The sequence below is a fragment of the Eptesicus fuscus genome, chromosome 1 (genome assembly GCF_027574615.1).
Source record: "Eptesicus fuscus isolate TK198812 chromosome 1, DD_ASM_mEF_20220401, whole genome shotgun sequence".
Lineage (NCBI taxonomy): Eukaryota > Metazoa > Chordata > Mammalia > Chiroptera > Vespertilionidae > Eptesicus > Eptesicus fuscus.
This window is the reverse complement of record NC_072473.1, coordinates 107097588-107120158: the sequence shown is the minus strand read 5'-3', so window position 1 is coordinate 107120158 and position 22571 is coordinate 107097588. Positions and strand designations below refer to the sequence as shown.

General features: G+C 39.2%; 1 protein-coding gene across 3 annotated transcripts; it reads left to right on the top strand.

Annotated features, from left to right (window-relative positions):
- Nucleotides 1-3085: 3085 nt before the first annotated feature.
- On the top strand, nucleotides 3086-20697 carry HTATSF1 (HIV-1 Tat specific factor 1). Of its 3 annotated transcripts, XM_028135990.2 has the most exons (10): nucleotides 3086-3235; nucleotides 3407-3648; nucleotides 7059-7239; nucleotides 9634-9681; nucleotides 10102-10256; nucleotides 11631-11794; nucleotides 13499-13598; nucleotides 16396-16485; nucleotides 17630-17767; nucleotides 18564-20697. In XM_028135990.2, the coding sequence occupies exons 2-10, from the start codon at nucleotides 3463-3465 to the stop codon at nucleotides 19683-19685; spliced, it is 2184 nt and encodes a 727-aa protein (XP_027991791.2). In that variant the 5' UTR covers nucleotides 3086-3235; nucleotides 3407-3462; the 3' UTR covers nucleotides 19686-20697. The 3 variants fall into 3 exon arrangements, with proteins under 3 accessions (XP_027991791.2, XP_054584143.1, XP_027991793.2); XM_054728168.1 differs by lacking the exon at nucleotides 9634-9681; XM_028135992.2 differs by lacking the exon at nucleotides 3086-3235 and having other exon boundaries at nucleotides 3368-3648.
- The last annotated feature ends 1874 nt before the right edge of the window (nucleotides 20698-22571 follow it).

Below are 22571 nucleotides of genomic sequence, written 5' to 3'. Positions count from 1 at the left end.
ATGATGGAAGATTTCATTTCTTTGGAGAGGGTCCTAAATGGAGGGAGAGATGGGACACATGAAAAACAAATTTTAGCCCTAACCAGTTTGGCTCAGTGGATAGAGCGTCGACCTGCGGACTCAAGGGTCCCAGGTTCGATTCTGGTCAAGGGCATGTACCTTGGCTGTAGGCACATGTCCAGTAGGGAGTGTGCAGGAGGCAGCTGATCAATGTTTCTCTCTCATCGATGTTTCTAACTCTCTATCCCTCTCCCTTCCTCTCTGTAAAAGTATCAATAAAATATATTTTTTAAAAAAGAAAAACAAATTTTATATACTTCTCAGTTTTGCTCAGGGTCTGCCCTGACCACGACTAAGAATAATGGACCATAAGAATATGCTCTAATGCAGGAAAACAAAGGCACAGACTTAGGTATAACCAAAATGTTCAGTGAGTAATTGTCAATGAAGTTGAAAGTGCCACAAAACATTAAACATGGTATATCTACTGAAAATAGCAAATTTGGGTTTAAGAATTTCCATAGTTATAACCACTTTAGGTCAGGGAATCCATCAATCATTTGTCAAAAAGAGTTACTTATTTTCACTAAGTTTTGAGATTATAGGAAGTGGGGACAGAAAAATCTCCAAATAGAGTTAGCTTGAAAAGGCCATTAAAATAAATCTCATTTGGTGTAGTTCAGTAATTCTCCAGAAAAAGTCCCTAGGCCAGGTAGGTGACTTCTCTGGCCAAGCAGTTTCTGCTTTTGTAGGTTAATGTATTTTTATCTACCAAGAAGGTTGTGGTCTGTCAGACCAGGGAGTATAGCACAGATCACCACTTACAGAAGTCAAAGAAGAAGAATGAAGATGTTCAGAAATAAGCCACCTGTCTGGGTTCCAAGATAGGTTTAGCTTCCTGGGTTCGGCAGCCACTCATGTGGCCCATCTACATTCTGGTCCTGGAGTTTCAGGAGCTATTCTCTATCTTTATAATAATGAGTCCCCTTTTTGCTTGTTATCTTGAGTATTTCTGTGACTTGTAAAAAATCTTGAAAAAGACAGGTTACCAAGACAGAGATGCTTCCAGATTACCTTGGTTACTAGCTAGTTAATTCTATGAATACATAGGGAAATAAGAACAAAGAGAAGCCAGGCCTCATATAGACAATAGCATTGTTTAAAAAATAACTGTCAGGTCTCATGGTCAAATAGAATACCATTTAGGTACAAGTGTGCTTAGCTTCCAACTCCACTATTACAGTGACTCAGTGACCCTCTGTCACTGTGTCAGCTACTCCTCTCATCTCTGGGAAACTTCACAGCAGGCCACTGTTCTGCTTATTACAATTCCTATATGAGCCTCCCTGCTTCTGTGCTACTTGGACCATGTCCCTGTCTGTTCCAGACTCATTCCTCTCATTGAGAGGCTCTTATTGGCTCAATTCATCAAATTGTCTAGAATGCAGGGCTACCCTGCCAAGTCACTTCACAGGCCTCTGGATAGCCTTTGGGCTAGGGTGGCTGGGTCACATGGGACATAGGCATAAGGAACCTTTGTGACCACCTACTCAGAGGAGCCTGTGGATACAGCAGGCACTCAGAGTGTTACATGCAGTAGGGCTATGTAGCATATTATCACCTATGCTATCAACTCACCCAGGAATGAAAAGTATTCCATAACACATTGCTGAAAACAGCTGTATACTATTTTTGGATCCAGGAACAAATATTTAGCGATGCTTAAATGAGCCTAACACAACTCATGTCATCTATATTATAAAAATGCATGCAAGTTCAGTTCTCCAATAGTTCCTAACACAAGAACTTCATTAAAAAATGCAATTGAAACAACACACCAAAAACCCAAGATACGATTTAAAAATTTTTGTTATGGTGGAAACCATATTCACACAGCTAGTAACTGGGGAGTCAGGAAGTTTAGAAGCAAAGAAATAGTAGAAATTATTTCTTTTGGGACACTTTTCCCCACCTCCAACTTTATGTTTACACATAATGGGTTCATTATATTTAAAGGAATTAATAAATAATTTTAAATGGTTGTTTTAATTTTGGTGTGACAAATATTGATAAGTATGATCCACATAAACAAAAACTCTTAGAGGTCTTCAATGATTTTTGCATGTTAAGGGGTTCTGAGATTTAAAAATTTGAGAACTGCTGTTGGCCAGCATCCAGTACTTCCACCCTATCATTTCCCAATCACCATGAATGTGTGTCCCCTGAGCTGTACCTGTGTGGTTGACAGTTGAGTCACCAGAGCAGTGCCTGGCACTTAGCACGAACTCAATAAATATCTGCCCAATTAAAAGTTATACACTTCATTTTCAGCGACATGTGTAATTTCTAGGAAAAACAAGTTGTTCGGGGGAGAAACATTCTGTGTCTTTCTCAAAGACAAGAACCATGAAGTTAGTTGGCCAGTATAGCTGGTGTTTATGTTTCAGGATTGGAGTTTGCGCACCTCTGAATCATGGAGTGCAAGAGGCAAGCTGCCCGCCCTCCCTTTCCCCAGAGTCTAACGTCAGCCTGAGGAAAGTACCAAAGAAATAAAGCAGGGGGCTGAGGCTTGGAGAAGGTTGATGCTTCCACCTGTCGCTCCTTCGTTCATTCCCTCATTCACAACGCATTAGACATCAGAATCCATGCTAGGAGCTTAGGCTACCAAGATGCATCAGAACCAATGCCTATCCTAGGGAATCAGAAAGAAACTAGTAAAAGACGTTTCCCACGCGGAGGAGGGGCCTTTGGGCGAATGAGGCGCGGCTGTTTCTCAGCAACACAATCCATTTCAGTCCGTCCCAAGCACCGCCCCCAAAATGGCGGCGCTCCGACATCCGTCCGCCGGGTGCGAATATTCCAGTGCTTTCAGGCTGCCGCCCCGGCCTGGCCCAGCTCTACCTGTCGCGGGACCCAAAACCCCGTGCCCCTCGCCCTCCCAAGGCGGTCCGCGTGGGCACCTGCGCGTGGCAGCCGCGCACGCCCCCTAGCGTCCCGCCCCTTGGGCCCCGCCCCCAGGCCTGCGTCCGCGCTCCGTGACGCCAACGTGGGCGTGTCGGCGCGACCCGCAACGTCTCGACGCGCCAACAATGGCGACTGCGTCAGTGTGAGCGGGCCACGGTTCTCAAGTTAATTCCCGACATTGCCTGGGGATTTGCAATCTTCTCAGACTCAGTAGGCGGTGGCCCGCGCCCTGCGGGTAGTAGTTGCTCAGAGACCCCGGGAAGCGAGCCAGGTGGGCGGCTGCACAGCCGGGCCCGCGCGGCGGACGGGCGGGGGCGGGGGCGGAGGAGCGGGGTGGCCGCTGCGTGGCCAGACCTCCTGGGGGCTGCGGGGAGGCGCGCCGGGAGGGGAGGGCCGGGCCGGGCCGAGCTTGGCAGACCTCATTTTCTCTATTCCCCCCTAGTCTCATCTCGGCTTTTGAGCTCCCCTGGACTGTTCCCCCTGGGCTAAGTCGGCAACATGAGCCGCAGCAACTTGGATGGGAAAGACGACTTTGATGAGCAGTTGCGAATGCAAAAATTGTATGGAGACACCCAGGACAGAGACTCCCAGAAAGGTCCCGGTAGAGAAAACAATTCTTTCGGGCAGCAGCTAGATGACACTCCCTACGAGTGGGACCTGGACAAGAAGGCTTGGTTCCCCAAGGTAAGTGTGTGTCGCCAGTGCCCCTGCAGAGCAGGCCGCTCATTTTCTTTTCGAGGTCTTGGGGTAGAGCCCCCATTAGTAGTGGCTTTTCTTTTTGTTCTGTTGTTGCAGAACCCGTGTGTAAAGGAACGGAAATCTTTAGGGAGATGTCGTAAATGTAATTTAATTCTCGTCTTTTTTCTATGCCTTATTAATTTTATCTGTGAAGGTCATAGTTGGGTCTTACATTGGTGACTGCTTTTTATTGCAAAGAGGAAAAACACCAAGAACAAACTTGGTAGCTGCTACTCTCAGGAAGCCAACCTCACTTATCCTGGGAATTCAGGTGTTTAGCTTATATACTATGTGCAAAATGCAGCTTCTTGATTTTTTAAAATTTAGCCATTTATATAGCATTACTGATTGAATTTTGCACCTCTATTTTCCTATTAAGTTTTGTCCCTAGACACATGTTTGAACCATATAACCACAGGAATATGACTAGAGGTGCACAAAATATGAATGGGAAATACATGTGTATATTTATTTAGAGTATTTGGAAATGGTTAAGCATTTTACTTCAGCTTAATTTCAGTAAAATAACTGCTGTTAGACTTGGTTCTATAAACTTTTCTGTAAAAGTATCCTGTTAACCAGAATCTCATATGGTTGGGGAAAAAAAAGGATACCAATAGCACACTAATTGACTTGGAAGCCTGAAATAAACCATGTCTCCATTGCATAACTTTAAAAATTATTCAACTTCTTTCTTTACCATTTTGTGTTTGTGTATGTTCCAATCCTTCCAAATTGTTAAATGTACTAGTTGATTCTTGAACAACCAGGGTTTGAACTGGATCCACTTAAACACAAATTTTTTTTCATCTTGTAAACAGATCACATAAACATATGGTATCAGTAAATGTAGTTCAGTACTGTAAATGTATTTTCTCTTTCTTATGATTTTCTTAATCACCTTTTCTGTAGCTTTAAGAATACAGCATACACCCTGGCCAGTGTGGCTCAGATGGTTGGGCATTATCCCATGCACTGAAGGGTTGCCAATTCCATTCCCAGTCAGGGCACATGCCTAGGTTGTGGGCTTAATCCTGGGTAGGGGATGTGCCGTGGGCAGCCAATCGATGTCTCGCTCTCAAATCGATGTTTCTCTTTCTCCCTCTCTCTTCCTCTCTCTCTAAAAATCAATTTAAAAAAAGAATACAGTATACAATATACAGGGTGTCCCAAAAATGTATACATACTTTGAATGCTTATAAAGTCAGTGTTTATTAACATATAGTTCATTTTTAAATTTTAAAAGAATCAACAGAACTGAATAATTTTTTCATCAATGCCTGTTTTCAAACTAATGACTGTTCTGGTCCAGGCACTGCTTATAATGCCAAGCAATGGAATTACAAACAAGAATCATTTCGTTTGGTATTTGTATGCCCTCAATTCGTTGACTGATGCCAGTTTTGTACTGTAAGCATTATCTTTTATATTAATAAAAGTCTAGTGGCGCTTTAGGATAAACTTTCTGTATTCAAAGATTGGTCTGGCTTCACCCATTATTTCAAATTAGTTAAACCTGAAAAGGAGTGAAAAGTAAATAAGGTACCAGCTGTTAAGAGTGTGTATACAGCCCTAACCGGTTTGGCTCAGTGGATAGAGTGTCGGCCTGCGGACTCAAGGGTCCCAGGTTCGATTCCGGTCAAGGGCATGTACCTTGGTTGCGGGCACATCCCCAGTAGGGGGTGTGCAGGAGGCAGCTAATTGATGTTTCTCTCTCATCAATGTTTCTAACTCTCTCTCCCTCTCCCTTCCTCTCTGTAAAAAAAAAAAAAAAAAAGAGTGTGTATACATTTTTTGGGGATATCCTATGTATAACATACAAAGTATGTGTAAATTGACTTTATGCTATCAGTAAGGCTTCTGATCTACAGTCAGCTATTAGTTGTAAAGTTCTTGGGGAGTCAAACGTTATATACAGATTTTCGACTGAGTGAGGTGTTGACGTCCCTAACTCCTGTGTTCAAGGGTCAACTATATTTCACTTGTGTACTGGTAGTGCTAGCCCTAGCGCAGATTTGGTTTCTTCAGCCTTCTGAGTTCTTTTTACAATAGTCTGATAATTAGATTAACTTGTTACTCTGTCATTTTATGCCACAGAAGCCCATATCTCTTCAAACTTTGAGTTAAATTGTTTCCCATTCCTATGTGTGCCTAACCTCAATTGGTATGAAGACATAACTACATTTCTTGCATTGTGAAATTGTGCTTTTTTCCCCCTAAAAGCCAGGATAGATGTAAGTTGGATTAGTTCTTAGTTTTTTTTTACAGTAAATAATAAAGTGATTTAATTCATTATAAAGTTAAAACAAGCATTTAGATTTACTGTTGTTAGCCCTTTTTTAAAAACACCAAATAAAAATTCTGTTCTGCTCTTTTTGCATATATAAATATTTAGTGTACATATACTTTGTACATCTATCTAATAGTTAAAGAAAAATTAATTCTGGCCTGGCCAGTGTGGCTCAGTGTTTGAGCATCGATCATGAACCAGGAGGTTGCTGGTTAGATTCCCACTCAGGGAACATGCCCAGGTTTCAGGCTCGATCCCCCACTGGGCATGCAGGAGGCAGCGGATCATTGATGTTTCTAATTCTCCCTCTCCCTTCTTCTCTTTGAAATAAATAAAACATTAAAGAATTCTGTTGTTAGATTACTAGTTGGCTATTGGTTTTTATTCTATTTTATTGTTATCTGGTACTTCCTTTTTTATATGTTCTCATAGCCTTGCTCAAGTAGACTGTGGAGCGGTAGTAATTTATAAATGAAACAACTAGAAAGGTGTCACTATCTTTTAAAATAACAGTAATATCTCAGACTTTTGTGTTGGTAATCCAAGTACCCATGTCTTATTTTTTATCATACACAGTTTTCTATATACAGGGTGGGGCAAAAGCAGGTTTACAGTTGTGAGCATGCAACAGAGAGTTTATTCTTGTATTATTATTTATTAATTAATGTATTATCGCCTGGCTGGTGTGGCTCAGTTGGTTGAGCGTCATTTCATGCACCAGGAGGTCGCTGGTTCCATTCCCAAGCAGGGCACATGCCCAGGTTGTTAGCTCGATCCGTGTAGGAGGCAGCCAGTCGATGTTTCTCCCTCTTCCTCTCTCTGGAATCAATAAAAACATATTTTAAAAATGATATTTAATTGATGTATTATTTTCCATACAAGCAATTGTAAACCTACATTTGCCCCACCCCTAAGGTGACTGTTCTTGCATTTACACTTTATTGCCACAACACTTCTATGTTAAGTTGTATAACTGAATGTGCTGTAATTTAACACTGTAAACTTTTTACAGGATAAAATAATTTAATTTCTGTGTGTGTGTGTGTGTGTTGAATTTCTTGTTCAGATCACTGAAGATTTCATTGCTACATATCAGGCCAATTATGGCTTTTCTAATGATGGTGCGTCTAGCTCTACTGCAAATGTACAAGATGTTAATGCTAGGCCTGCAGAAGAACCTCCACAAAGAAAAAACCCTGAACCCACTGATCCCAAAAAGAGAGGAGAAAAGAGGAAGGCTGAATCAGGCAAGTGGAATTTAGCTTGCAAAACATGAGTGTGAAAAAAATGTGTGTTTTTGGAGAATTATAATGGCTCTGAAGGAATCATTGAGATGGGTATTTAAAAATTATTTGGGTTCATATGTTGGTTCTCACACTAACTTATGGGCATGGAGTGGGTTGTTTCAATTCTATGCCTCAGTTGCTTCCTTTGCAAAAATAGAGCTATTATTGAGGGATTATCAAAGTTCTGTTTGTAAGGTTATATTTTACAGTTTTTGAGTTTAATTAAATGGAACTTAAGCCAGTTTTGCTTCAGCTTAGCCATGTCTAACACAGTAGATTGGAGTCAGAAGCAACTTAATGAGAAGGTCTAAAGTCAGTGCCAGGATGATTTTTTTTAACCCTTTGCACTCGCTTGCTTTTTTCTCGATTCCTTTATTCTACTTGGGATTTAATTTTTTAAATACCCCAGATTTTACAAAGCGTGGCAGTAGAATAAAAAACTGGAGTTTCTTTTCATGCAAACTTATTTATTTGGATTTTTTTATATTTCAAATTATTGATACATTCAAAGAGTATAAAAAGAGCTGCTACCGATGCTAACCGTGTCAAGTCACACTTGACATCCGAGTGCAAAAGGTTAAGGAAGCATCAGAATCATAGCAAAGATTTGGAAGCAGCCCAAGTGCCCTTTAGTAGGTGAGTGGATATAAAAGCTGTGGTACATTTACACAGTGAAATACTACTCGCTGTAAAAAAAAAAAAAATGAAGGAAATCTTATCTTTTGAGACAGCATGGATGGACCTAGAGAGTATTATGCTGAGTGAAATAAGCCAGTCAGAGAAAGACAAATACCATATCATTTCATTATATGTGAAAGAAAATTAACCAGCAAAGCAAAATAGAAACAGACTCATAGATACAGAGAACAGATTGACAGCTGCCAGAGTGGAGGGGCATTTGGGGGCTGGGTGAAAAAGTGAAGGGATTTAGAAAAAAAACCTGGCTGGTGTGGCTTAGTTGATTGAGTATTGTCCCTTGCACCAAAAGATCACTGATTCAATTCCCAGTCAGGGCAGGCCCAGGTTGTGGGTTTGGTCCCTGTCAGGGTGCATATTGGAGGCAACTGATTGTGTTTTCTCTCTCTCCCTCTCCTTTCCTCTCTCTCTAAAATCAATTTTAAAAAATACCTCATAGACACAGACAACAGGTGATTACCAGAGGGAAAGGGGGATGAGGGGACAGAGAAGAAGGTAAAAGAGATAATTGTTGACAGAAGGAGACTTGAGTTTGGGAGGTGAACACACAATACAGTATAGAGATGATGCATTATAGAATTGTACACCTGAAACCCATATAATTTTATTAACCAACTAGAGGTGCAGTGCATGAAATTTGCACGTTGGGGAGGGGGGTGGTTCCCCTCAGCCTAGCCTGCACCCTTTCCAATCGGGAACCCCTTGGGGAATGTCTGAGCAGTCGGACATCCCTCTTGCAATCTGGGACCACTGGCTTCTAACCACTCACCTACCTGCCTGCCTGCCTGATTGCCCTAACCATTCACCTGCCTGCCTGATTGCCCCTAACCACTCACCTCGCCCCTAACTGCTTGCCTGCCTGCCTGTCTGCCTGATCACCCCTAACCACTCTGCCTGCCTGCCTGATTGCCCCTAACCTCTGCCTGCCTGATCGCCCCTAACTGCCTCTGCCTGCCTGCCTAATTGCCCCTAACCACTTCTGCCTGCCGACCTGGTCGCCCCTAATGGCCCTCCCCTGCCGGCCTGGTAACCCCCAACAGCCCTCTCCTGCAGGCCTGGTTTCCCCAACTGCCCTCCCCTGCTGGCCAGTTTGCCCCCAACAGCCTTCCCCTGCTGGCCTAATCACCCACACCTACCCTCCCCTGCAGGCCTGGTTGCCCCAACTGCCCTCCCCTGCCGGCCTGATCTCACCCCCAACTGTTCTCCCCTGCCAGCCAGGTCTCGCCCCCAACTGCCCTCCCCTGCCGGCCTGATCTTGCCCCAACTGCCCTCCCCTGCCAACCTGATCACCCCTAACTGCCTCTGCCTTGGCCCCCACCACCAACGCTTTGTCCAGAAGGAAGTTGGACATCCGGAAGATGGCCGGTCAACCCGGTGTAATTAGCATGTTATCCTTTTATTAGTATAGATGTCACTCCAATACAATACAATTTTTAAAAAATATAAATAGCTCTCTTTTTTTTTAGACAGAGTTCTGAAACTGATTATCTGTCAAAAGAACCAAATACATTGAAAGTTGGACAGTAGTTTGAATATTTCTTGTTCTCAGGGTAAGAAAAAGTTCCTGGAAGTGTTGAGAGACTGCCACACTGCCAAGATTTTATAATGTGACTTTTACCTTTTCTTGCATGCGTTTTATTTATTCATTTTGATTTTTAGGGTGGTTTCATGTTGAAGAAGACAGAAATACAAATGTATATGTGTCTGGTATGTATACCTTTTTAAACAGATTTAGAGTAGAAAATATTTTTATATTTTTCACAAAGTCATTTTTAGTTTTCAGTTTCTCTGAAGCCTGTTATTATTGTGCCATTTTTGTTCAGTTGTTTGCATTAGTGAGGAATATGTTTGTTGTTTATTACAAAACTAAGAAAAATTAAGTGTATGTAACTTTGCATGCATGCCATCCTTTTTGTGTGCTTTGGGTTACTTGTGGCAGTTTGTCCCTTCAGTTTCATTGAAAAAAGAAATTTCCTCAATTCTATATATGTGAAATTTTTACATACATTTAGAAATTCAAAATTGTGCTCATCTAAATTGTAGCTTTCTAATTAGTAGAATGCTAAATAACCTTCACCTTTATTTAGATGCCTTTATAAATTAATAAAATTTTCCTATTATTGATAGGTTTGCCTCCAGACATTACACTGGATGAATTTATACAGCTCATGTCCAAGTTTGGCATTATTATGAGAGATCCTCAAACAGAAGAATTTAAGGTCAAACTTTACAAAGATAATCAAGGAAATCTCAAAGGAGATGGGCTTTGCTGTTATTTGAAGGTTAGTTATGTGGTCAGATAAGTTTCTCTTCCATTTTTAAATCAGGAAATGGCTATAATTTTTATATTGATGATTACTAAGAGGAGAACTATTCAAAACAGGACATGAAGAAGACTGAAATTTCAGATTGTGCCTGTGGGTAATTGGTAAGATTATTTACTTGTTTGTCAGGTCAAAGTATTATGTAAGTTATATGACCAGAGTGCTTTTGTCTTAAAAAGAATTCTCACTGCAAAGAGCTCTTTCAGAGTGTATGCATATAATCAATTCAGAACACATTTTCAAAATCCACAAGGAAAAGAAAGCCAGTAATATTTTATTTTCCTATTTGAACGAATTAGACCAAGGATCAGCAAACTCCAGCCCACTGCCTGATGTTGTTAATAAATTTTTTATTATTAAAATGGCTGCATTCATTCATTTACACATTTGGTATGTCTACTTACATATTTGAACAGCAGAGTCGAGTGGTTGCAGCACAAACCACATGGCCCACAAAGTCTAAAATATTTTTTAACTGGCTTTTTACAAAATAAGTTTTCTGACCCCTGAGTTAGACCATAAAGGAGAATGATAGCTTATGCTTACTACTTCAAAATATTTTTAATGGGAGAGTATGATATTAACATAAATTGGTAGAACTCTATTCATGGTGTCATAAATTGCACAGGGAAAACTTCATGTTAAAGACATTCATCATTTCTAGAACACCTATCATCTTAGCAGGTGCTACCCGTTATTGCAGGGTATAAAAGAAATGGGTACGATGATGACATACTCATATGTCATAAAACCTGGAAATAATTACAAAGTAAAATCATAGTGATAAAACAACAGTACCAACACCATGGGTGTGTTGTGATTATACAGCATATCAATGAAATTAGAAGGTGGTAGGATTAAGCTGACAGCTTTTTGGGAATACCTTATAATTTTAAAACTGGCATGCACCTTAGAAATCACACAAGTTCATTTGCCTTATTCTCTAGTTGAGAAATGGAGATGCCAAGAAACAAAACTACTTTAATAATGATAATTTATTGAGCAACTATATGCCAATCACTAGCTTTTATGTGTATTCCATTTAATTTTGTCAAGAACTTATGATGAAGGCATTACTATTCCCATTTTACAAATGAAAAAAACGGGTTCAGGAATCTTGAATAACTTGCCCAAGTTCACATGGCTGGTTGGAGGTAGCTATATCTTGAATGCAGGTTTCCTGATATGCATTCTAGAGTTCTTTATCCCAAACTGGGTATTTATGCTTAAATTATTATTGCATATATAGTCATCATTCATCTAAAAAAAAACACCTCGTGAAGTTTTATTTCAGTGTGTACCTTCTGACTGTCTTGTTTTCCCTTAATAAAGAGGGAATCTGTGGATCTTGCATTAAAACTTTTGGATGAAGATGAAATTAGAGGCTACAGATTACATGTCGAGGTGGCAAAGTTTCAACTGAAGGGAGAATATGATGCCTCTAAGAAGAAGAAGAAGTGCAAGGATTACAAGAAAAAGCTGACTCAGCAACAAAAGTTTGTGTTCTTTTCTTCTTTGAAAGGTTTTTATAAATATCCTAGAGTATGCTTTTGGTAATAGCCACCTAGTTTTGTTCATATAGGACATCATATAAATATACCTACAAATTATTTTTAAAGAACTTTAGGTCATCTGGAACCCTCAGTAATCTGTACCACAGGATGATTTTTCAGCAGTGGTGTTTTTCATTTTCTGGGGTGTTCATTTGTAATACAACAGGGACTTAAATGAGATAACAAAACTATCTCTTCGGAAGTTGTTGAACATCAGATTAAATAAGATAGTTTAGGCTTGTATATCAGAGTCATGAGTTCATTTTCAATGTGCATTGAAATCAGCTACACCAGGAGCTAAATTTTTACATAGAGGTTTGTATTAGAAATTTGAAATGATAGGTTTTATCATTCTATTTATAACGTACTAGAGGCCCGGTGCATGAAATTGGTGCACTGGTGGGGGCCTGTCCCTCAGCCCAGCCTGCACCCTCTCCAATCTGGGACCCCTCGGGGGATGTCCGACTGCCAGTTTAGGCCTGATTCCCCCGACTGTTGGACATCCCTCTCACAATCTGGGACTCCTGGCTCCCAACCGTTTGCCTACCTGCCAGCCTGATCGACGCCTAACTGCTCCCCTGCCAGCTCGATTGCCCCCAACTGCCCTCCCCTGCAGGCCTGGTCACCCCCAACTGCCCGCCCCTGCAGGCCCGGTCACCCCTAACTGCCCTCCCCTGCTGGCCTGGTCGCCCCCAACTGCCCTCCCCTGCCAGCCTGGTCGCCCCCAACTGCCCTCCCCTGCCAGCCTGGTTGCCCCTAACTGCCATCCCCTGATGGCCCACAACTACCCTCCCCTGGTGGCCTTCTTCTGGCAGCCATCTTTGACCACATGGGGCGGCCATCTTGTGTGAGGGTGTGAGGGTCAATTTGCATATTACCTCTTTATTATATAGGATTACATATACTAGTAGTATATGCATAATGCTATCAAGTTTCTGTTAACCCATTTGTTTAATATGTGTTTTGAAGTATGCTAGTTTTAAGAAATTAGCCAAAGTGATAAGTACCTTTATCACAGAGAGTTCTGATAACATTTTTAACACTGTTTAAACTATTGATAATATGATTATGATAGCATTTAGGTGATATCCTATAGTTTTTTACAGGAATAGTTAAAACAGATACCTACAATTTTTATAAACAGTAAAATTTAAGATTATAACAAAGAATGAGTAGTTTTACATATTTCAGTATGGTTTGTCATAATCATAAAGTGCCTAAAAACCAGTACAATTTGAACATATTTTTTGGCTTGAGTATATCTTCCTAGATAATCAAACAGTGAATAATTAGCAGTTTTTCAGGAATGTCATTGGAATATTTGTAACCAGACAGCAGCTCTGAAAAAAAAGCAGGGTGGGGCAAAAATAGGTTTCCAGTTGTGAGTATTCAAAACATAGTTTATTTTTGTATTATTATTTATTAATTATTGTATTTTCCATATGAACAACTGTAAATCTACTTTTACCCCACCCTGTATATTCTGGGGATTTCAGATATTGGGTCCATCTTTCACCTGCCTGTTATTTTTATTCCAGAAAGTTCTCTGAATAGAACTGTGACTAAAATATACATTGTTGTTTTGGAATCAAATAATCATCATTTTTAAATAATCAATAAAGGATTATTTCTACTTTATGGCATTAGGCAGTTGGATTGGAGACCTGAGAGAAAGGATGGGTCAATCCGAATGCGCCATGAACGAGTTGTCATCATCAAAAATATGTTTCATCCTATGGATTTTGAGGTAGGGTACAATATTCTTACTGATTAAAACGTTGATATGCCTTCTTTTAAGGGAGCCCAAGCTTGCCTCCCCGCATCTTTCTCATGTCACATCCTGCACATTTATGTAGTCTTCAAGATAGGAAAACGTAGCCAAGAATCAGTCAAACTTTTCAGATTTTCCCATGTTTAGCTCAGTGTTTCTTTAATTGTATCTTAAGTAAGACTGTTTAATACCTATACTGTGGCCCCAAATGACAGCTACTTGGTATGGGAAATTATAAAAAATATAATCATTAAAAGATTTATGGGAGCTGCAAGTACGGGTTGATTTTGGTGGGGAGGACCAGTTTCACACTTGAAGTGAAAACTTCATTTTAGTATTAAAAGTTTTGTCTTAGAATTCCTTAGGTTAATGAAATAAAACCCCTGATGTTTTAATATTGAAGGTTGTTTTTCAGGACCTGATTTTTACACAAGTCTTTGGTGGCTGTTAGGAGGACTTTATAATATTAATGCCCAGGTAAAATTCCAGGAACAGAAAATAAAGGAAGGGCTACTAGAGAGTTTTTTTTTTTTTAATGTATTTTTACTGATTTTAGAGAGGAAGTGAGGGAGAGAGAGACAGAAACATCAATGATGAGAGAGAATCATCGATTGACTGCCTCCTGCACACCCCCTACTGGGTATCGAGCCTGCAACCTGGGCATGTGCCCTTGACCCGAATTGAACCAGGACCCTTCAGCCCGCAGGCTGATGCTCTATCCACTGAGCCAAATCAGCTAGGGCCTAGAGTTTTAAGGAATGTTAATTGCCATCAGGGTACCTTCATATTGCATTCTGCCTCTTGTTCTTATCTCTGTCTTTTGGCAGAGACCAATGGAATTATTTGTGGAAGAACAAGTCTTTACTATCTTTCTGGGATCTGAAATAATGATAACTTACACATAAGAGAAAATGTTCATAATGAGAATTCCAGGTTTACGAATGATCCAGTTGCAACCAAAGCCCACTCTTGTTCCTTTTGTGCATTTAAACAGAGTCAGAATGGAAATACCGTTTTATTCTCCTTAGATACTAGGGCCCCAGACTAGTCTTTGAGCTCTATCTGGGTGAATCGTGATATGATAGGGTTTACTATGCACCTATGGAGTCTGTGTATCTTTTGAGATCATTGGTAAGATACATGTGGTCTATTTAAGACTTTTTATGTCTCTTCTGACTGAAATTCTGAAGAATCTTGAAATATAGCAGAGCTGCTTTAGACTTGCAGTGATAATGAAGTATGTTTAAAAAGTACACGTGTACACATGCACACTAAATGCTTTTTGAAATGTAGTCCTTGTCAGGTGGGGCTTTAAAAGGAATGCATAGATGGATCATGATATCTAGTCTACTGGGTACAAGTCCAGAATTGACTACAGTAAATCACATTTTACCCCCTGGTAATAATTGATTTTTTAAATTAGGAGACCTATTAGTATCTGACTTAAGGTCCTTTTTTTTTTTTATGCTTTACAGTTTAATGATACATTCACACACATTGCATACTCCTAACACTTGAATGTGAATATGAATGCAAACCTAACTCAAAGTATCTGGAAAGTCTGCAAGTAAGGAGTCTGTTGTGTAATTACATTGTTTTTGTTCCTGCTTCTGCCTCCTGTCTTGCTCATTGAGACACCTCATTTGAGTCTAGCTATCACCCTGGCCATACTTAGCTTTTCCTACCTTAAATATTCTTTCCTCCAAAAGCCACATTTATTCTACCTTGACTCCTAGAAATTCCCTCCAGTGGATATTTTTTAAGGATAGAAGTTTCATGCTTATAAATTTTTGATTGTTTTAAAAAACAACAACACCTTGCCGAAACCAGTTTGGCTCAGTGGATAGAGCGTCGGCCTGCGGACTGAAGGGTCCCAGGTTCGATTCTGGTCAGGGGCATGTACCTTGGTTGCGGGCACATCCCCAGTAGGGGTTGTGCAAGAGGCAGCTGATCGATGTCTCTCTATCATCGATGTTTCTAACTCTCTATCCCTCTCTCTTCCTCTCTGTAAAAAAATCAATAAAATATATTTAAAAAAAAAAAAAAAAAAAAAAAAACAACACCCTTATTGGTTTAGTGTAAATTTTACTTTAGAGTTATAGAGCTTTATATTATACCCTTTGTTTCCTTCATTGCATTTCGTATTATTGGAAATAATTGGATCTCCTCTGCTTCAATGTGTGCTCCATGAGAGCCAGGACTCTGTCTACCTTGTTTGTTTGCTATTAATATTCCCCATGTTTAGAATTGTGCCTGGCACCACAATAGACTCTCAATATATTAATAGGTCCTTGGTATTTATATGAAGAAAACGTACAAGAATGATTGAATGAAACCCCTTTTAATCACAAGACAATCTTTTCATTCCTGAATGGATAAAAACATTTTCTCTTTAGCATCTTTGCACATAAAGGAAAGTTTTCTTTTCATATGCTTATGCCACCTAGCTGGAAGGGCAATAGTAGACTTGTAGAGAAACCTTTGGTGCTGTCCTTGTTTGCCCACCTGCCTTGGTCTGGTTTGATCTGCTGAACTTAATGAGAGCCTGTCAGTCAGAGGGACTACAGACAATCTTGTTTTTTGTTCAGTGTCTCTGTGGGCCTGAACCTCAAAGTATATAGTATAGACCTGTCCAATATAGTAGAATCTAGGCTCATGGTTTTTTTTTTTTTAATTTTGTAGACTACAGACAAATATAAATAACTTAAAGCCTTTTTTATTTGTTGGTATGTCAAAGCAGGACATGTAATTATCGGAATTTGTATTTTTGCAGGATGATCCATTGGTGCTAAATGAGATCAGAGAAGATCTTCGAGTAGAGTGTTCGAAGTTTGGACAAATTAGGAAGCTCCTTCTGTTTGATGTAAGTTCATGGCTTGGACAAATGATTTCTGAAAAAATCATTCTTCCAGTTAAAAGTTATTACCAGTTGTCAGTATGCCCTAAGTTTTACATTAATGTTCTTACCTAGTAGGTCTTCCATCTAGTGGTAGGCATCTGTTAGCAATAATTAGATGAACATGGATTATAAGTCAAGGCTTTGATAGATTTGGTATGCTGTGATTATTTCCCTTTATCATCACTCTAGAGCAGTGGTCGGCAAACTCATTAGTCAACAGAGCCAAATATCAACAGTACAACGATTGAAATTTCTTTTGAGAGCCAAATTTTTTAAACTTAAACTTCTTCTAATGCCACTTCTTCAAAATAGACTCGCCCAGGCCGTGGTATTTTGTGGAAGAGCCACACTCAAGGGGCCAAAGAGCCGCATGTGGCTCGCGAGCCGCAGTTTGCCAACCATGGCTCTAGAGTATATGATCAGGTAAAGAAAGTACAAGAAAAATGTATGATTCCCTATTTGCCCATATTTTCCCCTCTTGAATGATTCTCCTCTATATTTGTAGAAAAACAATCAAGGAAAATATTCTCTTATATGTTTCCCCTTCTCAGCCATTTTTTACTTCCAAAATTGACACATTTATAATAAAATAGTCACTATTTATTTGACACATTTATAATAAAATAGTCGCTATTTATTGATTACGTACTTCAAGCTACTTTACATGTTATCTCATTTAATCTTCAATCCTTTGAGGTAGGTAGGTGCTAGTATACCCATTTTACAGATGAGGATGTTGAAAGTTTAGAGATTGAGCACCTTTCCCAAGATCATTCAGCTGCTAAATGGCAGAGCCAGGATTGAATCCCAGGGCTATTCAACTTCAGAGTCCACATTTAACAACTATACTGTCTCGCCTATCCTAGACAATGTTATTAGCAGAAACATTTCCAATGACATCATGCTTGGTTCTTGCTAGAAAAGATTAAGCTGAAGAGGCAGCTAGCTGTGTGTTACTGGCTGGGGTAAAAGGGAAGAAAGGCTTCATACATAGTATCTTTTACTCAGTTTATCAGAAAAACACAACTCCCACTTACCTAGTCAAATGTGTATGTTTTATTTTGAATTTTCACACTTACTCTCTTGTTTTCTTCCTTATTTTTTCTAGAGACACCCAGATGGTGTGGCCTCTGTGTCCTTCAGGGAACCAGAGGAAGCTGATTATTGTATTCAAACTCTGGATGGACGGTGGTTTGGAGGTCGTCAAATCACTGCCCAAGTATGGGATGGAACTACAGATTACCAGGTAAATTCTGCAACTATCAAGGGAACATAATTTGTTACCAACAAACACTGAACTAGCAGTCCTTCAGATAAGTTTTGGATTTGGTTTAATCTGTGTATTGTAATAGTAGTTCATTCATTCATTCATTTACTTTAAATCCTCATCTGAGGATATTTTTCCATTGATTTTTAGAGAGAGTGGAAGAGAGAGGGAAAGACAGAGAGGAATATTGATGTGAGAGAGACACATCGACTGGTTGCCTCATGTACAAGCCCTGAACAGGGCCCAGGCTGGGGAGGAGCCTGAAACCAAAGTATGTGCCTTTGATGGGAATCGAACCTGGAACCCTTTGGTCCTCAGGCTGATGCTCTATCCACTGAGGCAAACCGGCTAGGGCTAATAGTAGTACTTTTAAATACTATTTTGTATTCAGAGCATAGAAAGAAAAATGTTCAACTTTTCACTTTACAAGTCTGAAATTTGAGGCTTGCTCAGAATAATGATAAGAAAAGAACATATTAATCAAAACGTTCCTCTTCCTTTCTGTGTTGTAAAGGCAGAGTTAATATATTAACTTTTTAATTGATGAGACATTTCTGCAGTACTGTGGTGTTGTGAATTTATTTAAATGATCTTAAGGTCAACTCTAGTAAATCAAGATGTAAAGTTTTGAAACTGAAGATAGGGAATTGCTTTGATTTCCTAAGAAGCAATGCCTTATAAAATCAGGATACTTTTGTCAATATTAGTAATGCTTGGAGATGTTGTTACTTTTAGCCTAAAACTTATTTTAATGGCAATTTCCATTTATGCACAGGTGGAGGAGACCACAAGAGAAAGGGAGGAAAGGCTAAAAGGATGGGAGGCTTTCCTCGAGTCTCCCGAGGCCAATAAAGGCCTTCGGCGTTCAAATTCCATCTGTGCTTCAGAAAGGGCAGGGCCTTCTAGAGTAAGGCATTTTTCAGAGTGCCCTAGCACATCTAAAATGAATGATGAAGAAGCTGATACTCAAATGGAATTTGAAGAGCCTGTAGATGAAAAGAATTTTGAAAAGTCAGAAGATGAGGGAGAATTTGAAGAAGATACTGAAGAAAGTAGCCTCAAAAACGAGGCTGAGAAACGCTACCCCCAGAAAGAATATGAAGAAGGCTGCCTTGAAAGAAAGTCTGAGGAAGGCTGCCCCCAAAAAGAGTTTGAAGAGGGTGGTCCTAAAAATGAGTCCAAAGTGAATGGCCCCGGAAGAGAATCCAAAAAGAAGCTACTCAAAAGTGATTTTGAAGAGAATGGCCTTAAAAAGGAGTCTAAAGAAGATGGTCCCAACAAGGAGTCTGAAGAAGATGAGTCAGAAAGAGAAGCTGAAGAAGACTACTCTGAAAAGCTGTTTGAAGATGGCTCTGAAAAAGAATTTGAAGAAAATGGCCTCAGAAAAGAATTTGATGAGAATGGCTCTGATGATTTTAGTGGAAGCTTTCTCGAAAAAGAATTAGAAGAAAATGACTCTGAAAGATCACAATTTGATGATGACAGCTCTGAAAAAGTTATTGATGAGGAAGGCTCTGAGAAAGAGTTTGACGATGAAGAATCAGATGAAAACGGAGAAGAAGATACTTATGAAAAAGTTTTTGATGATGAGTCTGATGGAAAAGAGAGCAAAGAAGATGCAGATGAGAAGATGTTTGAATATTCAGATGAAAAAGAAGGTGAAGTAGATGCAAAGGAGGATGAAGAAGGTATAGATGAAAACATGTTCGAAGATGATGAGGATTCCTCTGAGAAGTCTGATGATTCTGATGAGAAAGGGACTGTGTGTCGTATGGGGAATGTTCGGGAAGAAAGGGCCCTGTCCACATGCAGCAGCTTTATCCTCAGTAGTGATGATGATGATGATGATGGTGATGATGATGATGATGATGATGGTGATGATGATGATGATATTTAATCCCTTAAACTTGCTTTTGAGGGAAATTCCTCCATCTACATTTTGCCTATTCTCCAGGGTAATTACTACTAGTGTTCATAAACTTTGCATAGTGATAGGATGCCATCAGATTAATGCATTTACTTTTGCATTGTTACCTGTACTTAATGATCTCAAATGTATGTTAATTGGCTATTCAGTTAAAACTTCATAGTATAATATAAGTTAAACTGGTTACTCGTCCTTTGTCACATTTGTTAAATGCATGCAGAATATTTTTTAAAGTATTCTGATTGAAGTTTGTGATACTCAGAAATATGTTGTTAATATGCAGAAACTGAAAATTTGACTTACATTAAATTTGCATATTAAGTTCTTGCTATTGCTTTATTCATACTTAAGGTTTTAGTTGTTTAAGGATTTGAAAAATCCTATAGGAGTCTCCTTGCTTCCAGCTTATATTACCACTTAGGTCCCCATTTCTCCTCTCTAAACCAGAACATGTTACTAAACTAATAATGTAAACAGCACTTCGGAGTTTTCTCCTACCCAGTCCTAGCAAGTTACTTTTATTTGTTTTCTTTTCTACCCTCTTTCCATGAAAATTGACTCTTAGATGTGCAAGAGTGAACTTCCTGAGGTCCATCCACAGCTTTCTTTACTGAAAATATAGGGAAGGGCATTAGAATTCTGCTCTGTACTGTTTGGCCCCTTTAGAAGTTGGAGTTGTGGAACCTCTCCCCAGAAAAGTGCATGCACTACACAACTTTTTGTATACAGTTTTGGGAGGTTCATTGATTCCCCTGGAGTTTAAGAATGTCTGTCATCATTCATACTTCAATTTTGTGTGTGTTTTTGTTCTAATATGGTGCCTAGTACTGTGCTAAATTGTGTAGTCCCAATAAAATGTTGGGTCTTTCTTGCTTATGCTTTCCAAGTTAAGTACTGATTAATTGACTTCTGATGTAGCATTACAAAGTTGTTCTCATAAATTAGAAGTATTGAAATAAACTGCATTGATGCTTTTTCATTATACTGCCTATAAGTGTAATCATTACCCCCTTCAGATCGAAAAGAATTCTTGTACTTAAAGCCAGCTTTCAGAGAAGATTTTAGTTGATGTCTGGAATTTATTAAGATCTGCAGGATTTTCACCGGGGGTAAGTCAGTAAAAGAGGTAAAGAGTTAAATTGAAAGTTTGCAAACCAAAATAGGATTCCCTTTAAAGATAAGCCAGAAGCACCAAAACACAATTTATTGGAAAATTGGTTTTCTAAGTGAAAGGAAAATAAGCTTTATCTTCCATGTATACAATTAGTGGGACATATAACTACAACTTGTAAATGAGCTCTTGAAGACCATTAGAAAGGGGCTGTTTTCATTCTGACTTCCCTGCTCACTAATTTGGTTGGTATCAAAATACTCATGCTCTTTTCACATAGACACCTGGAAATTAAAGTTGCAAACACCTGTAAATTGGTTAATAATTTATGAGGTGTTAATGATAAATTAAGTGTCAAGAAGCACACACAGTCACCTGTTGTCTAAGTAATCAGGTTTTCTTTTTCCTGAAAATAAAGTTTATTGTGAGGCAACAATACATCCTCTTATCAAAAGAAAAGAAAAATAGAGGGTTGGATATTAAACACAGCAATGTTCAACAATTAACCCAGCATTTTCTAAATGTAAAGCTCCTTAAGAGTATATATAAACTATATAAATATCAAATAATGTATTCAGCTCTGAATGTGTGAACCAAAAGTGTCTTCAGGGATGCCTTTGAAAGGCTTTTATGCCCTGCTGAGTCTAAAAAGTACCTTCATAGAAACAAACTTGAAACTTGATTTTAGAAGATAAAAATATTGGTCTTGCCAGTAGTAATGAAATATTTGAAATCATTACTGCTTTCTACAAAAGAATCTGATGGCAAAATTAGACTAATTTATTCCAAGGATCTCTGTTTTCCTTCTCAAGTAATGATAGCCCTGGACTCATCCTGAAGCCCTGAGTTGCCAAATCTGATCCATTTGGGCCACACTGCCTCTTCCTTTTTGGAGTGGAACCTCTTTTCCTGATGTAAATTATCTGGTGTTTCTGAGGCTTGGAAAAGGGAGGATTTAGCTAATTTTCTGCATACGCCTTTCTGAAATAACATGAATCTAATTTTTTAAAATTTCTTTATTAATTACGGTGTTATATAGGTGTCCTTATTCGCCCATTACCCTCCCTATTCCCCCCTCATGCCCTCACCCCCCTGTTGTCTGTGTCCATTAAGTAAACCAACCTTTCAGTGTAATGCCCAGAAGCGCTCTTAAATTGTTTGAACAAAACCATGGCTTGGAGAACAGTAGAAGGCTTATCAACTTGCCCTTTGTAAATATTTGTCCATACATTGTTTTGTCCTTTTTGGGCCTCTTTCAGATATAAACTGCATGCCTTTCTAGTGGTTGTTGTTTTCCAGTCACTTCATTTAAAATCAGTTTGCTCAAATTAATTTTCCTCTTATCACACGTCATTTACATGACTGGCTTTATATCTCTATGTAAAATACTAACCTGATGTAAGAAAAAAGTTACTGGGTGAAAAAGATAAAGGGATTAAGAAGTACGAATTGCCCCTTATAAAAACAGTCACAGAGGCCCTGGCTGAGTAGTTCATGGTATTATGGTTTCATCCCAATATGCCAAGGTTTCAGGTTTGATCCCCAGTCAGCACATACAAGAAGCAACCAATGAATGCATAAATAAATGGAACAACAAATCTATGTTTCTCTCTCTCTAAAAATCAACAAATAAATTTTAAAACAGTCACGGAGATGTAAAGTATAGCATACGGAATATAGTCAATAATATTGTAATAACTATGGTGCCAGGTGGATATTGGAAATATTGGGGGGATCATGTTGTA